Source organism: Scophthalmus maximus, chromosome 8, assembly GCF_022379125.1.
Source record: "Scophthalmus maximus strain ysfricsl-2021 chromosome 8, ASM2237912v1, whole genome shotgun sequence".
NCBI lineage: Eukaryota > Metazoa > Chordata > Actinopteri > Pleuronectiformes > Scophthalmidae > Scophthalmus > Scophthalmus maximus.
The window spans coordinates 15005667-15024001 of record NC_061522.1 but is presented as its reverse complement, the minus strand read 5'-3'; the positions used below and the strand labels follow the sequence as shown (position 1 = coordinate 15024001).

General features: G+C 40.8%; 2 protein-coding genes across 3 annotated transcripts; both read right to left on the bottom strand.

Moving 5' to 3' along the window:
- On the bottom strand, window positions 1-12672 carry LOC118312530 (centrosomal protein of 95 kDa-like). 2 transcript variants are annotated; one of them, XM_035637201.2, is made up of 21 exons: window positions 12455-12672; window positions 11809-11937; window positions 11161-11268; window positions 10834-10944; window positions 9696-9816; window positions 8110-8228; window positions 7443-7669; window positions 6825-6894; window positions 6209-6276; window positions 5624-5820; window positions 5383-5461; window positions 5123-5240; window positions 4594-4805; window positions 4065-4160; window positions 3170-3317; window positions 2849-3021; window positions 2661-2735; window positions 2342-2494; window positions 2005-2151; window positions 1600-1671; window positions 1-1116 (listed from the first exon to the last, which is right to left on the bottom strand). In XM_035637201.2, the coding sequence occupies exons 1-21, from the start codon at window positions 12477-12479 to the stop codon at window positions 940-942; spliced, it is 2625 nt and encodes an 874-aa protein (XP_035493094.2). In that variant the 5' UTR covers window positions 12480-12672; the 3' UTR covers window positions 1-939. The 2 variants fall into 2 exon arrangements, with proteins under 2 accessions (XP_035493094.2, XP_035493093.2); XM_035637200.2 differs by having other exon boundaries at window positions 5383-5506; window positions 12455-12671.
- A 984-nt stretch (window positions 12673-13656) lies between these two features.
- On the bottom strand, window positions 13657-16299 carry LOC118312533 (CD209 antigen). Its single transcript, XM_035637203.2, has 6 exons — window positions 15930-16299; window positions 15566-15646; window positions 15179-15271; window positions 14902-15044; window positions 14707-14807; window positions 13657-14136 (listed from the first exon to the last, which is right to left on the bottom strand). Exons 1-6 carry the CDS (start codon window positions 15961-15963, stop codon window positions 13992-13994), a joined length of 597 nt encoding a protein of 198 aa, XP_035493096.1. The 5' UTR covers window positions 15964-16299; the 3' UTR covers window positions 13657-13991.
- Window positions 16300-18335: the final 2036 nt, after the last annotated feature.

The window sequence follows — 18335 nt, the reverse complement described above, 5'->3', positions numbered from 1 at the left end:
AGAGAGCCACATATTTAATGAAGGATGACAGGACATCTGTGTGCTCATTCGATACATTGCACAGTTATGAGTGGACAGTGTTTCAACAACATGATTACAACCGTTGGCATCTTGGTCCAAAAGTATGTTTAGGCCTGTGAGTTAAAAACAATCAACAGAGCCGAGGAGACGTCACGAAGGACTGATTATCATCGCCCCCGGTGATGAAAAAGCAAAACCAGGTGAACTAAAATCAAACGACATTAAAGTTAAAAAATAAATAATTAATTTGCTGGCATGGCTGAAATATTAAAGGAAGACATAGCACATGAAAGGAAAAAAAGGAAGTTAATAATCTTGTTGGTCACATTCATACTAACTTTGCATTGGTGGTCGCTAGATGGCAAGAGGAAGAAACTGTTTACAGATTTTTTTGCTACTATAACAGCACACACACACACACACACACACACACACACACACACACACACACACACACACACACACACACACACACACACACACACACACACACACACACACACACACACACACACACACACACACACACACACACACACACACACACACACACACACACACACACACACACAGTGAGGGACCACTTTAAAAACATTCTTAGTTACCAAGAACTAAATCCATGGAAGAGAAGGGGACTTGGTCCAAGGTGTCTTCAAGGTTCAAGAGTAGCAGCTGATGTGAGAGGAAGAGTTAGTAGCTACATTTTGTTGAAGTGTTCAGTTCATTATTAATCAGGACTCGTACAAGTTCACCCGTGCAAATCTGTAAATGAAGATGCCCGAGGTCATGGTACTGTACTGTTCAGTCAATAAGCCGTTATCCTCGGTTGTGAAAGGCAGAGACAGACTCTTGCATGTTCATATGATATAAATCCGGCCTTGATCGAGGGGATCTTCATCCACAGCCCCGCTTCCCTCATCAATGAAGATAACTAGTGTTGTGCTGGAATGAAGCCACGTGGACCCGATTCCGCAGCCTCTGGACCTCCAGATCCTGGATGAAGTCGTCCTCATTGTTCTGGATGATGATTTTCTGCAATTCGCCAATCTCACGCTCCATCTTGGAGCGCAGCTCTCTCTTCATCTTCAGCAGGGCCTGCAATCACATGAGACAAATGTGCAATATTGTTTATTTATGTAGGTGCAATATATCACAGTCATGTGTACAATTAAGTCTGCTGGAAATTATTAATTTTTATACTTGACAAGTCCGAACAGACACAAGTTTGCAAAAAAAGGTGAAAACTCATTCTGGCTCTTGAGCGCCATCTACACTCCAATGAAGCCCCATTCAGGTGGGCAATTCTAACTGCCTAGATGATCAACAAAAAATAATATGCTACTTGGCAAAACAACACCAGACATTAGAAATTTGACTTTTCAACTTCAGCTTTAGAAAACTGTTAGGGGCATTAACTGAGAAAATTAATGGCAGAATAATGAATAGACAAAAACCATACCGCATGCTTTATGTTATCAGACGGCAAATCCTGTCCATGCAAATTCAAAACATTTTGGCAGAGGTTGAGATTATTTCAGATCATCCACAGAGGTAGGTCATATTTTTCAAAGGCTTTACCTTTTCTTGAGCGTTTTTCCGAACAAGGATGTCCTGTCGCTCTTCTGCAAGTTTTTCAGCCAGTAGTGAAAACTGAAAAAGAGAAAGCACATTGTATCTCACTTGTAGTTTGAGAGTAGTAGCTGCCCTTGCACAAACCAAATACTTTTTTCCTGACTACCTCCAACATTTACCACTGTAATTTATTTTTGTGTGCTGCTGCGTGGAGAGTCTTCGAGTTGTCCTCAGTTGGACATTAAGTTACTTTCTTACATGTGGCACATGGTGTGTTCTTTGTTTTAAGGCCTAATGTAAACATCTTGGGACTTGACAGTCACGTATGTCACTTTCTGGTTCTTGCATTAGTCAGTGTGTGTGTGTGTGTGTGTGTGTGTGTGTGTGTGTGTGTGTGTGTGTGTCCCCTACTTGGTCTTTGTAGTAGTTCTCCATTGACTTGATGTGGTCCTGGTGTTGTCTCTGATGCTCCAGTCGCTGCTCCTTGACGTAGGCTCTCTGTTCCCTCAGCCGGACTTTCTGCAGCTCTAAAACCTCCTCAAACATGTTCCGAAACATCTAAACACATACACAACCACACTTGGGTCATGATGTCACATGGTCTGTAATAATATTACTCAATGTCTGATTGTACTTGTCACCTCTTGATTCCTCTCAAACAGTTTGCTGTATTTATATTTATACAACAGACATTTTAATCGCCTTTTTGAACTGTTGGTCAGATTTGACAAGCAATTTGCCAATTTACCCTCTCCTCCTTGGTGCGTGCCCTCATCAGACGAGCACGGTGTTGCACGTGGTAGTCGTTGTGGTACTTCTTGGCGCGGGCGATCTGCTGCCTCTGTTCTCTCAGTCTGCTTTGTGTCGACTTCTGTTGCTGGATACGCTCTTTGAAGTCCCTCTGGACAGAAGATAAACGTTTAAGTGGGTAACTGGCCAGCTCAGTATGACAACTGCAGTGTGTACACAATTGTTGTTTTTTTTCTTTTAAGAAAATCCATTCACACTCAAAACATCCCGTGACTGCTGCTGATAAGATTAATAAATGTGATGGTTCTGGTGCTCACCAGACGCCTGCTGTGGTCCTGATCTTTCCGGACTATATCCACCAGCAGGTCATGTTTCCTCTGCGCTTCCTCCACCTGGAATAGAAGCAGCCAGTTACATATTCATCCATCTGTCAACTCATCCAATATTTTACAGGGTAGAGACCAGTGAATGTCATCATTGGGACCGGTAGTTAGCATCATCACACCTTGCCGGAGAGTTTGCTGCGACGCTGGTGGCTATGCGAGGATGACATGGCGTGGAGTCTGTCCACTTGCTGCATCTGCTGCTCCCACATTCTGCCCAGAGCATGGGGAGAAACGTGAAGGTGGGGCAACTCCTCCAGGAGCACAGGGAGGAGTTCATTCTCCTTCACCTTCACTGGGGAGAGAGTGGACATAACACAGAATATTAACGGTATAATTGGACAACAGGAACATCTGATTGTTGCTCTTTGTTGTTTATTGGCAAAGTCTCAGATTTTCCAATGATTTCCCCACTGCAATGTTACAATTTATACTTCACTTACTCTGTGTTTTCCTGGGAGCGTCCTGCCTTCTCCATCCTGGTGCTGTTTGTGTGTTCCGTTGTGATTTGTGCTGGGTCTTCATTCTAACTGGGGACAGTCGGGGGGCTTGTGGAACATCCTTCAATATGGCCTCGCGGTACTCTTGCTCCTAAACACACACAAAAACACGTGCCTGTCTGTACATCTACCTTTGCGAGGTCACTCATTGATGCAATACATTCCAGATCCCATTACCCGAACCTTACCTATCTCAAATAAATGCTCAACCGTTACACTAACCAAAACCCAACGAAGCACACACACATTTTTATTGGAGGCTTCAACGGAACAGCTGTTCATTAACTCTCTGAATTGGATAACACGCATTGCCGAACTGCATTGTGGTTCTGTTGCCAGCACCAAGCGTTAGGCAAGCAAAGCTTACGTATGAGTGCCCAGTAATTAACTGGCCAAAATGTCTGCACTGTACCATAATGTCCTCACTCCAATGGTGTAAAAACTCAAACAGGTCCTTACAATGTACAGTGTAGCTGTACAAGTACACAAAGGTTCAGTAAACAAAATTCCCCAAAAATCCAAACCCGCCATCAACACAAATTTTCCATTTTGACCGCCTTCTTCCAGGCTCAAGATAATATCCTTGGATTGTTATGTGTTTAGTATGAAAGGCAGTTGAGGCTAAGGGTGGGGTTAAGTGGTGTTTACAGATAAGGAAAATGTTCAGCGTCAGGTCGAACAAACCAACGAATGATGTGCATTGAGTAAATGCTTCCCTCAACCCACACTGATTCTGTGAGCAGTGTTCTCTACAAGGGCACGTGCAGACATTACTACACAGTTCTGCTTCAGTGACCTAAACAATTGACTATACCAGACTTCATACTAATGGACTTACGGCTTCCTGAGCTTTCAGACGCGCCTTGCTTAGATCTGCCCGTTCTTTGTCTTCATATCGTTTCAACTCCTCCTCATAGGCCTGATTCTCCAGATACTGAAAGAAAGAGACTCATAATTATCTGAGCACATGAAGACAGAGCAGAGCTAAAATCTACAAATGACACAATTTTTAGGATAGAGAAATCAATCACTTTAACGCTAAAAAATATTTTAAGCGTTAAAAAAGATTTGGAATATTTTAAACTGCATTAACATTTACACGCAGGTTCAGATTGGCTCATAACCAACCGACTAATGTATACTCTCCATCAGTCTTCAGTGTTGCATTTAGATCTATTGAGTGGTTTGCAAATTACAGCAAGTTGTCAATGTGGAGGAATTCATTCCTGAATACTATAAAAGTAATATGCTGACAACTCCTAATATATGAAACTCTAACACTTGTATCTGTATATTTAAAAAAATATATACATATGTAAAAAGTTACAATCTCAGACCATTCAAGAAAAAAAAAAAGGACTGTTTACCTTGCTATGTTTTCTGTGAGACAGTCGGTGACGTAGCTGTCCTCGCCTTGACTGACCAGAAGCTGTGAGGTTCGTCTGTCTCCCATCATCCAGGCTCAAGGCCTCTGCCATGGCATTTTCTAACTGTCCTTGCAGGGGGCAATGGACCCGTGGAGGGGAGGGGGACAAGGAGCGTGTGCGGTGTGTGGATTCCACGTCGGTTGTTCCTGAATCTAATTCAGGAGTTTTATAATGCAATACATTTCATTGAATAGCATGAGATTTTAAATGGTTGATATTTTTGAAAAAAGGTTCGCGACCTGTCCTTAAAATGACCATACACATGTTTTTCTTTATGTTTCACCAAATCAACTACAAATCTCTGCAAGCTTTTTTTCATGCATTTGTGTAATTAATAGACATCAGACACCAGAAAGGCTAAAAATTTAAACATGTGGTGTGCTCTTGTAGTTTGAAGTTAGCTCAGAAAAAATTGAAGGCCACAGTTTGAGTTATTCTTTAAATCAATTCAGAACAATGTGTTTATTACCTGTGTGTTGTCTGGGAGTCTTGCGACACTCCATGATGCTGTCGCTGTGGTGGGACTGCTTGTCCTCTTCCCTGAGCTCACTGGACTCGCCACTTTCTCCCAGGACTCGTTTAAGCATCTACAAAGATTACAACATTTAGATGCAGCAACAAGCGATAAATGGATAATACACAAATAAAAAAATGTCATTAATCCAAGCAGTACATCTTCCGATGGTTGTTAAGTCCAAGATGAGATGCAACCAAACACATTAAACACACCTCGTCGAGTTCTTCAAGTCGATAGGACAGATTTTCGGATATGTGATGCAGCTCCTCTTCTGCTTTCCTGTTCCTTTGTCTGCGATAAGACAGAGGTTCCTCAAAACCCTCCTGTAACCGGTGACTACTCGGCCAGATGATAAAAAATGCAGCAACGATAAAAAAGCATTACAACATTGTCCCCTCGTCAAATAATAATTTGTCAGATATTCCATTCCTTATTATGCCAAGCCTCTTTTACCTGAGGTCTGTCCTTTCCCTCTGATATATTCTTCTGCCCTGTAGTCTTGGTATATAACTCAGATCCTCCTCATCTTGATCTTGCTCTTCAGTGTCTGGTGGGGAAGGGGTAGTGGGGGCCGTCTCCTCCTGCAGCGTAAGGAAGAGCACATCTGGCTGGGTGCGGAATAAAACCCTCCGGGGGCCTCCATTAGTGGGCTGAGATTAGAAAAACAAGACAAATATAGTAATTTGGCAAGCATTAAACATATAGCAACCTAACAGGAAAGAAGGAAAGCAACATGTCCTTTGTAACAAATATATGGTGTATGTGTATTATAACTTAATTACTTAGATACATACATGGCAGATGATTGGTAAATAGATACAGCCAGAAACATAAGTGAGGCCAGTACTACCTTGGTGTGACAGCAATATGATCTCTAACCACGAATGAGTTATGTATAGGAAATCGGTTAAATGAGTCTCAATGAACCCATGATAAAAAAGTGAACATATTATAAGTAAACAGAATATGTCCATCCAGTGTGACTGACTGACCAACTACCTGACTCACTCACACAGTGAAGGCATCTTGCTCTCTTACCTCCAGTGTCTCCCCGTCCACTTCTGTCCTGGTTCTTTGTTGACTGGACAAAGACTTCTCACTTACAGCTGGAAAAAGAGCAAAACGCGATTCAACAAAAAAAAGGGTCTGTCTGTCTGTGGTCCCTCAGATCTATTCAGACGTTACGTTGGAAATCAAGTGCTCCTACCCACACTGAAAGGTGGTGGGACAAAACGGCAGTGAGAGAGACGGGGAAGATGTTAAACTCATCCTACAAAACATTTATAGTGCTGCACTCGATCGTCAACGTGAGAAGCGCCACAAGTAGTTGAGTAACAAATGAAGAACGAGTATAATATCTGGCGAGGGGTCTTAGGGGATATTTCTTTTTTCCTGCCACAATCCAACCATCCAACTTGCTGTTTTACAGTAGTATAAATCCTGTTCAAGTGACGGTTCACTGTTCTGGGGGGATTTCCTCTCGCAAGCCGACACATGGGCATGGCAGATTAAAAGACAAACAAACAATTTGCTTACTGCACTGTCAGTTCCAACATTCAGTTATAACTAACCAAGCACCGTTGAAACATTACACAGTTTAAGTACTTGACAATTTGTTATTATTCACAATGAAGGTGTAAGCAATTTGACTCACCAGAAGACCGGCAGGGGGGAGGCGACTGTGGTCTATCGCTAACAACAGCCTCGGCTACCAGTTCAGGGATCTGTGTGAGAAAGGAAAGTGAGAAAGTGAGAGAGAGGAATAGAGGGGAAAGTGGATCATCATGTAGAACATCAATTAACGTCATGTCTGAAAACATCTGGACACTAATGATGGGTTAATACATTGAGTTCGCTTTAAAGGAAAAAAGACAGGAGGTTTGAATTTGGTGGCTGTGAACGGGAAACGTTCACAACAGCAGGAACATTTCCAGAACATTTGGGCGAGGGGTTGGTGCCTGAGTAGAGTGCCCACTCGCTTCTCATGAGATTTTTACTGCTGTATTCTCACATTGGTTCACTCTGGCATTTTGTGGAAATTTCACTAGGAGGCTTCCAATAAAAGTTTGGATGTCCAGACTTCAGTTTAAGACTAAAAGCAGCAAAAGAGAGCGAGAGACAGACACAGTCTTCCATTTTTGGCACTGCGGTAACATTTTTCATTATTAATAGAACTTTGGGAAGTGTGCATGTCCTTTCAAATTGCATGGAAATACTAGGCAAATTTACTATATGACAATTTAACATCACTGCACTGTTTTTATTAGCCCACCTCTGCCGTGACAGCATCTTCCTCTGTGTCCCCCCGGCTGAGCCCAGCAGGTTTGGGGGGCTGGATGTGTGTGTGTGGGTCTTTGTCAGGTGTGTGGGGAGTGTTGCTCTGGTTGGGTGGCTGCAGAGCGATGGCTAAGTGCAGCGGTTCAGTCAGTGGAGCATCCTGGGCATCCAGAGGACCAGAGGTGGTGACTGGGTCGGAGGTCTGCGCAGGGTCAGCCAGTCCTTGCAGAAGGATAAATGAATCATAAGATTTATTGAAAGACTTAAAACAATTACACCTTAATAATGTATCAGTAATAAGTGAATCAAAATAGAAGATGGCCTTTGACTGCAGCATGAGGTGATGGAGGACACATGACTGTAAATCTTTTGGTACATTTTTGAGTAGGTTGTGCCTTTTCTGCCTAACACTGATAGTTGAAGCAAAGAGATTCGTTGTAATAACTAGACCAAAAAGGTTATTCAATGCAAAGAAAACAACTTGTGACAAATCAATGGCTTCATAAAATATTCCAAACAAAAAAAAAACAAGAACATTTTCTGAATGTTTTCACTAATCTTAATACAACAACACAACTGGAAAACCAGAGAAGAGAAAACATTGATATGATAAATACTAATACTAGTGCAAAAAAAAACATCATAGTGTTTGCATATCTCACCTTCTTGTTTTCCAGTAAACGTGCGAGCAGAGACTCCCAGTCCAATGAGCTCACTGGCTGATCCAATCTCCTCAGCGTTCCAGGAATGGAAGGAATGTTTACTGGACTGGGCAGCCGAACTGGATGATAAATGCAAAATATGATCTACCACAGGTTCACACGTGTACCATATATTGTATAAGTGTGATGATGGCCTCATTACTAATTTCTTTGTGTGTTGATCTGGGTGGCTACATGCTGCATACGATGGACCTTAGGTGGATAAATGAAGTGGTACTGAACTGAATTGAAGCATCAAACCCATAAAAATCTGAAGTCTTGCTTGTTCATTCACTATTCCAGATCAAAGCCTCATCTCATATCAGTGTTGCCGTTAAAAGCCATGTTGTCTTCCCTGCACATAGACAGCATATTGTTGAAATCATAACAGCAGGGGCATTGACTCATTGAACAGCTGCACAGTGCTGATCAGACACACGCTGTATCCGTGGATCTTCTGGTACTTACCTTACCACTGAAAGACAAAAGTTATTTACATATTTCAAATTCAAGTGCCTCAAGTTTTGTATTTCATTTACATTTAAGAGTAAGAATAAGAGTATCGGCACTGCCACAACATCCAAAGCAATAAGGAAACATTTAATCACAATGAGCAGCAATGATGTCCCTGTTAGACAACTTCCTTTTAACTTCTTAATATTTACACTGCTGCTTAGGAGTTTGCCTCACTGGCTGTGTCAACAGGACGTGCAGCCCGGATCTACAGAACATTAAAGCTGAGAGACACGGTCAGATTCATGTGGGGAAACCCTGACAGTCAGCAAAGGTTTTTTTACTTTGGTATATTTTTACTTTGGTATATTAAATATGGATGGATGGATGGATAATAGAGCACATTTTCAGAGAGTCTCTCCAGTAGGACATAATTGAGTAACTAAGGGAAAAAAGAGCTGGAAAGAGAAGAACAACGCCTGGCTCCGCTCTCACCTCCACACAGCCGACCAATCACAGAGGGAAGTGTGTCAAGTGGGATAATCTGTTTTGGAAAGTCACAGGAATGGTCGCACACAGACATCCCCTTACCACTGGGCAGGGAAAGGGATTTGCGACAGTATCTGATGTGCAGTTCAGAGGGAGATTAAATCCCACTTCAGACTAAAAGACTGACTGGAGATGACCGTGCAGGAAAGAAAGGGGGGGGGGGGGGGGGGATTTCTTACATGCCCTTTTTACTCTATGAAACACCAGCTGCCTGACAAGTCTTTTCCAAAGATAATTCTCTAGTGCAGAGGAAATAATGGATTTCACATTTAAGGTGGCAGCAACACTGGTGTGTTTGGGATAAACAGAACTGCATACTTGGCATAAGCTCTGGCATTCCCTATATCATAACAAACATAGAAAATATTAGTGTCAATAAGGTATAATGCAAGAGTGACATTCAAATTGTATCAAGCGAAAAGCAAAGACATTACAGTTATTTATCTTGAGAACAAAAGATTTGAGCTTCATAAAGTCAACTTCACAAAGTCACATGTTTGTAGTGTATGTAAAGCACATGCATTATATTCAGTAAAAGCTCTTACTCTACAGAGGAAGACAAAGATGTTCCCTCCCTTTTAGTCTCCTTGTGCTCGGTGGCATCGCAACTTGCTGACTCCTTGGTTTCACCGAGGACCAACTCATTGAGACCGTTACTCAGTTCCTCTGGAAAAAAAATTGAAAGGAAAACAAATTAGAAAAGGAGAACCAGTGACAAAGATAAAGTGATACAAGCGATTATGACATGTATTGACCTCAATGGAGTCTTACTGAGGAACAAACTCATATGACCTTTAATTCCATAAACTGAAGGGGAAAAAGTCAGTTAAACAGAAAATTCACTATTATTTCCAAAAGAATAATAAAAAGATAAACAACAAACTCATAGTCACTAAAGTCTGACTGAGAACCAAGGTCATGTTGTAGACTTTTAACAAAAAAATGAACATAACACCAATTCAATAAGCTATTAACCAAACTAAGCACCAAATGCAGTAGTGAAATGCAGTAAAGTCACTGTTTGAAACTAAAGTGGAACATCACATTGTAACGTTGTCACCACAGCTCATATTAATTAAACACCCAAACCCAAAACAACTCCAATATTCATTTATAACATTCATTACAATGTGAGCTTCTGTTGAACTCTGTGCCACATCCACGACCTTTCGCTGAGCCTTTTAGAAACATCATTTGTAAGTGCAGACAGTCATTAACAACAAATTGCTGCGTGGCAGTGGTCTAAGGGACGGGCCAGTCACACAAAGGCATGTTCAGTTCTATTAAATGAAAAGGGCTGACTGTTCTCTATTAAGTCCTGCACCAGTTGGCTCTAAACTGGGTTTAAGACACATCATGTCCAGTTCATGCTGGAGGACAGACCGGCAAATCTAACCTCAACAGACTCCTGTCTTAGTTGGGAAACGGGAGAAGAATCAGTTTCAGGCAAACTGAGGGCAGCAGCTGGTAAAGGCTGCAGTAAAAGTGGCCCTTTGGCCACTTTGAATGACGACTCTAAAAGCTAAATCTTACCAAAAATAGTTTTATATCATTTTAAAGTCTTAAAATGTGGGATTTAAAATGATGATGTACAAACTGTACCAGTTACATGAAATGAATGTATAAAAATGTGTCCAAGTCTCTTAAGTTGACAGGGGGAAAGTGAAAAATTGATCTGCCTACCACCATTCAGTGAGTCCCCGCTTATCTCCACATTGAGGTATTCCAGGAGGCCATCAAAGATTTCCAGGAGGTTCTTGATTGACTCTTTGTCTCCTCTGACAACATTTTCTCCTGCAAACACACAGCCAGCATCAGCATTTTACTCATTTCTCATCCATTTTAGTGTTGAAGAAAAAGAGGATTGGGAAATCTGCCATGCATCCCAAAGTAAGGTGACTTGGTGAAATGTTCTACCATTTCAAGTATACTACAAGTCAATCTAACACATTTAACATTTTAGATACAGATTTTTATACTCATTGATGTAGTTACAAATGAAAGGTATACCTGTAATGTGTGATAGACTGATCTGAAGGTAATCCAGAGACAGTGAATCAATCACAGACTGAATGTTGTGGATGTCATCCTCTTGACTGCAAGGTGCTGCGATATAATCTAAAAACACAAATGTACATATGAGACACAGGGAAAGTGAAACGCACACAAACGTCATCAAGCTCTTTCCTGGGCTTCAGGCAAAACTTCGGCAACACAAACAGTCCCTTGATGGCATGTCTGTCTTAAGAAGCATTCCTTACATACTAAGCACACGCGTGTTCTACACTAAAACTTCACAGCTTGTCGACCTTCAGTGTTTGTGGCTTTGTGATTAGAACTTAAAGCTCAAAAGTCTGGAACAGATTGTAGATAAAAGGGTAACAACTAAGAGTTATTTTCATCATCAGGTACACTGATGATTATCTATGATACTAATCGAATAGTTGATTGGTCTGTAAATGTCAGGTGACGTCATGAAACTGATTGTTTTGTATGAGAAAAGCTGATACAATCCACTTATTGGCAGTTGTGCTTAAAAGAAAAGTAACCCAACTAAGAAATCACTCACTTAAGTTGTTGCCAACTATGTTTCCATTGATCGACTGATTGATTAGCCAATTATTCTGACATTTGGTGTGTCTGCAACTTCCCTCTTACCTGGAACTTTCTCCCCAAAGATGTTCTCATACAGGGCACTGAACACATTGGCATCACAGTCCGTCAGGTGCCTCAGCCTCAGGTTCATGTGACACTTGGTGAAGAGATCATTTGCCACATCTACCCAATCTGTCGTCAAGAAGGAAACAGACAAGTTCGTGTCTTCAAGCAGAACATCTGAACAAACTGTCGCACGAACACATAACTGAACGAGATGAGACAGAAACAACATCCTGCATCTGTTGTGAGTTGTCTTCTTTGTGGGACACTGACTGGTTGTATAGTCACAGTCCCCCGTTAGAGGTGAACACTTGAACCCACTCATGTCCGCGGCAAACGTAGGTCTGAGGGCGGGGAGTCATTTCTCTCCGTCTCGTCACCTTAGCGGCAGGGTTAACTCAGAAGTAGCTAGCTAACGTTGCTAATTCGGTTTGTTTACTAACGGGCAAGTCGTCGGAAAGCGATGAGCCGTGAGCTCTTCTCCATTGAAATAAGACTAACTGTGGAGTAAATGCATGTACAAGCGGAGCCCGGCTGGGTGACAGCGGGACACCGACGTTCACCCGGCAGCTAACGTTAGCTGTGAGTTAGCGTTACGTGTCGTTAGCTCTCCCCGGAGGGGAGCACTCAGTCTCGGCTGCCTTACCTCTCTCTCCCTCCTGGGTTCCCATGAAACAGCTGTCGACGAGAGGCAGCGGACGCTCATAAACAACCGACTGGCTGATAAAACAGGTCTCTTACAGTCGAGCCTCGAGCGGAGCTGGGGCTGGTTGTGATGGTGTTGTGGTTTTTTCCGTTTAAGACAGAAGGAACTATCGGCTCTCGTTTGAAACTGAAGTCTTGTTTGATTGGGTGTTACGCTCGTTCTTTGTTTCCGGAAGTGTCCTGCGATTGGTGCGCACCGCCCCCTACTGGTGACTGTGTACAAGGCAGGCAATAATGACAAATACAGCACGTGACCGACAACAAACGTGACTACACAGAAAAACCCTTTCCCAGCTTTGCAATAAACATAAACTTCGTGAAAACACGTAGACTTTGTCTTAGCCGTTTTTGATTCAAATGTTCAAATGTGTTGATGTGTTTTCCAAAGCTGGATTTAAAGAGCAAAACTCTAAAGATCCAGGTTTACTGTGTGTATCGATCGGCTCTGCCAGACCTATAGAGGTAAAAAGTAAAGGTCTACAAAGAACAGTAGGAGTACAAATTATTAACATGGTTTCACACATTTGATTAAACCTAATTTAAACAAGAAAAAACCTCAGGGGTATGCCTCTATGCACGTCTCTGAGTTGTGCTACAGTATTCTGCACATGTATACAGAAACTGTGATGGACTTTGCATTAGGCATGCTGAACTGCATATACATAAACAGTCTAAGCTCTAGACATTTGCACTCTCACCTGAGCACAAATTTAGTGTCCTGATCCGACACACTGAAGCGATTGTTGCCACACCTATTGATCCACAAAACACACCATCACACAATAAGGTAATGGTGGATTGTATTTTCCTGGATTTGACTTAAAGTAAAGGTTTGGGTTTTTTCATATCACACATTCAGAAACACTAATGTGTAAATATGTTCTCATATTTCGTGTCTGTGATTAAACTTCACGAATTAGGTAGGGGAAACAAAAAAGCAATTTGGTCTTTTAATAACTTTTTTCATGTAATTCATGGCAGTTGTAATATTGTACATAGCTATATACTGTAGACTTTACTGTGCTTCTGCATCCCTTTTAATGCTCCACTTTAAATCTGTCAGAGTTTAACAGGACCATAATGAAATGCTGTGTTAAGATGGTCCTGTGTATTTAAGCAGAAAATCAAAACCAGACCGTATCATAAAGTGGATACGAAACATTTATTCACAGAAAAAGTCAGAACAGCAACTATGTGCAGTATTACAGAAGCCACACAAATTACACTGAATCTATGCCACCCCAACCAAAGGCAGTTTGTACAAAACAAGGTCCCTTGAGCTAATGCAGCTAAACATCACCAGTTCTATTCTTTATATCTGTATTCTCAGTATGCTAACATCTCAAAATATTGCCCATGAACAAAGCCTATCAAGGCACATTAATGAAGCTGTTTGTTTGTCTATGCATTTTAATTTGCCCCTTTCCCTGCAGCTTTTCAGTTTCCATTCTAGTAGGTTTGGATGCAGAGCTATAAAGCTAGGCCACCATCTTTTCACAGATCCAGAAGTAAAGCAAGTTACAGTGGTCATCATTCCAGCTGTTTGCATCGTCATAGAACCTCGTGCTTGCACAGTCTTCATCTCTGCGTTGATAGGAGTTGGGTTCTCCACTGTGCCAGTAGCTGAAACCAAAATCACAATGAGCTTTTAACTGAAACATACAAAGAAAGGCGTATTTAATAGACAGCAACTTGGAGCCAAATTCAAGATCAATATGAATATTATATTATATATCAATGTTATTCTTGCTGTCATATTAGCCTCTGATTGCAAGCCCACAGTCATGATGACCTGGGTCGTGTAACGTCAAAACTGTAATCTGAACAGAAGCTGTAAACGTGGATGTTGAGTATTAGTTACTTTTGATTGATCGTTTTAATTATTGATAAACCATGATTAAAATGTTTTACACTGCAGGCCGACACAGAGCAATATAAATACATTCTTTACTCTGACCAAGAGCGGTGTCTTTCATTAAATCCGGTAAATTAAATATCAGTGTCTTGCCCAAGGGCACCTTTAGACTAGAAAAGTCCAGAATCTAACCATCAATCTTTCAATTACACTGCAACGACACAGTTTTTGAGCACATGTCAAAAAGTCAAGTCATCTTACTGCTCTGCTACTCAAACTCAAAGTTGTGACAGCTGATCTACGATATGTATTGAAACCAGATGATGTAATTTATGAACCTTGTGTTGAGCAGAGTCCCATCCACCCATTTCCACGTCCATTCTGTCTCTGTGTCAGTCAGTCCAATCCATGAGTTCCGTTTGAAGTGTGTTGTGAACTCCTTGTTTACAGTGAGAGAGACACAGACGATAATCACACTGAACTGAAATATAATCACTTTAATTTTTTACGTGATATGTCACTCTCATACACACCTGTTCCTCTTTGCTGTTGATAATCACCAGGTCTGCACCTCTTTGCAGACAGTCATATCTACTGTCCTGCCAGGATTTTTGAACAGAAGAAATGTAATAGACACTGTGGTTGAAATACAACCATCCCTGTTGGGTGTAATGATCTGTTGAGGATACCAAAAGTGGAAAAATAAACATGGCATCTCAGTGAAACAGAAAAAAACAAAGGAGAAATTTGAAGTTGGATTTTTTAAAATCCACATGTTTCCATGACATAGAGAATTCAACTCCTGTTCACCAAACATATTCATCTTCCTCTTCAACGTGTCCCCCTCTTCTGTCAGGTTTTTGATCACAGCCTCATAATCTGCCGTCCTCGGATCAGAACTGTCTGTGTGAGCAAAGAGATTTACATGTTCACTGTTGTTACTACAGTGGCTTTACTGTACCAAGATGGGAAAGTAAGATGTCACTACTTCATTGCACTTTCAATGTCCATTGGGAACACCATGACTCACAACTGGAAAGCCCCATTATTTTCTTACTTATCTTTAGAAAACTCTATAACCAATAAATTGCACCATGAATTTCTACAATGGAAATGTAGTATAGTATTGAGAAAGACAATCTCATGAATATCATAGTTTGTAGATGTAGATGAAAGAGTAGATTAAAGACAACTCACAGAGAGCAAGACGCAGGGAGATGTTGAGAGCAGCTTGTAGGATACACAGCAGTCCGAAGCTCAGAACAACAAGATTTCTATCTGTGTGCAGATATCATACAGACACATGCAAAATCACCATTAGTATTAGGCAGCCAGGCCTGATATTGTGTCCTTTGAAATAGAAACCTGTTCAACCATTTTAGTTTCACTACTTATCCTCTGTCTCTGGATGAAAAACATAACCTTGTTGCTAAATTATGGCATTTTCTCAAGGAAAACTTTCACCAGATTCTGCCTGAACAGTTGTTCATTCCAAGCATAATAATAAGATTATGTGTGACCATTTGGAAAAAGAATATATTTCAAACTTTAAGTTACTTACCCCTGGCTGAAGCATGAGGAAGCTTTCCGTCCATAGTCACCTCAGACTCTCAGAGAACGTAGCTAATCTGTAAAATGGTTCTTCTTTTCTGTTCTGCTTACTGCACTGTTACACTTTACCTTATCTGTCATCAATTTGACACCCCTTCTTTGGTTCCTTCACTGATGATTATTAGACTATAGATGGAAAGCAGAGTTATTCATGCCACGGTTTCTTCCTGGTGTAATATGTTCTCAGCCTGGGTTAGATGCTGCCTTGAGGCTTTGCCAGGTCGGGATAATCGCCAATATGGAATAAATATCATGCCATGTAGCAAAACTGAAAAAAGGAGTACTGAAACTAACCAGGACTCGACAGTGCTAAACATCACAACTCTGTGTCGCCCTCTCTGAAAGTGGAAAGGGGGAGTAGGTGTCCGATGTTGCCACTTATCTCTGTTCTGACACAAGTATTTAGCGGTGAGACTTACGTCGGTGATTTTCAATTTACTAAGCCTGGTCACTGACTTTGACAGTGACAGTTTACCAAAGAAGAGAAAAGGTGCTAAACATGAACCTCAATCTGAACTGCACCCTGTGCACGTCACTGTCAGCTGCAACTAATGGCAGAAGTAGTCATGTAAAGAATACCCTCTGCAGAACTGATCACTACCACAGGTCCAGGGAAACAATGGATTACTTCACTACCCAACCTGGGATTGTGTAATCTGTGACTATCAGCAACCATAATTGTACTATATACCATAATTATACCATAATACTTAGATGGTCATTTTGATTATGTCTTTAAATATGTTATTTTAAAATGTATTTTTTTAATGATGGTCAAAGCTAGTAAGAGGTCAAAACTCCAGCAGCACCTGCAGACAAAACAACTTTCTTCTGAGGCAGATATGTTTTGGTTTGTGCCCCGTTCATCAGGGTTGCTTCCCAACCAATGCGATCAACATATGAAAAGTGCATCAGACATACAGGTGAAATGTGCTATGTTTTCATTCAGTCTCTATGAAAGACCCCTATTAGTGTTTTGTTTAGTCTCCAACAATCTTGTCATCTTTTAATCTTTTTAACACTATTGTACCAATTGTGAGAATACTTTCATCTTGTTATTTTTTACTTTCAATTTTAACACTAAAAACAGCTATTACTGAATAAGCAAACTTTAATTCTCACAGGTGATATCCACGATGATATCCACTGCCTGGATTTCGAACTTTGACAAAAGGAAAAACTGCATAATGAATGATGAATAGTCTCATGATCTCAGATTGCTCTTGATGGAAAACCATCACTGTATTTTACATTCTGACTGGTGAGTGACAATGGTGATGGGGGATGTGTTCTCGGAAAATGATAGTGTTTAATGCACTTCTTCTTTTACATCATTCGGCACACTAACAGGGCAACCCTTCTCTTCCTCTTTTTTCAATCATATATTCCTCTATATTGCTGCTCCATCTACAGCTGCAGATTACTTATTGCCTGTTTGGTCGTAAATCTTCAAATTTAAAACCAAATATCTTCCTGCATCAGTCTCTGTATGAAGTGATAAACAGGATGTACACAGGAAACCCTTACTTACGCCATTTCATGTGCACACCTCGTACTTACTTTTCTCTAAACTTCTCACATATTGACAATCAGTGAAACTGGTTTACATTTGTAAATTACAAACCATCTTTCACCTTATTTTCATTCCGGAATCATCATATCAATCCAGACAGCTGTGTTTTTGAACATTTTCTATTTGGTGTTTTTGGTACATTTCAGTTAAATGTTCCAATAGATATACAGTATGTTATATTATAAATCTTTATATTTCATATTTGTGATGCCAGCAATAGCTAAGGGACTTTAACTGAACGCATCTATTATTGTTTTGCATTGTTTGATGCCTTGAATATGTTCATCCTACTTTATTCGTTTGAGCTGATGGTAGATTCCAGATAGATACTTGATCAATCTGCTCCTTTGTTAAAGTCAGTAGTGCCACAGAAGTATTTCTATCAAATAGGTGACAACAAGCAGGTTTACATTCATTTAAGACTCCAACTGATGGAGTGGAAATCAGGCTTGTGAGTGTTTCTCAATGAGAGTGGCTCATAAAATACATCTATGCATTTGCACAGCTTCATAAACTGGACATTAAAAGTGTTTCTGTCTCACAGAGTATTAGGTGTCAATCTATATGCATGTAGCCCCTGATTTTGGGGTATTTGTGATGTTCTGATACTTCACGTAGTCCATTTGGGGATATTGTGACACAATATGACAACACCACAATGTGGTAAGTGTTGTCCCGAATGTGTTACATATATGTACACACATTCCACAACACACAATACATTTAAGCAACAAAACCTCAGTTTTTTCATACCTTGCGCCCTGCATCAGGCCTGTTTTTATT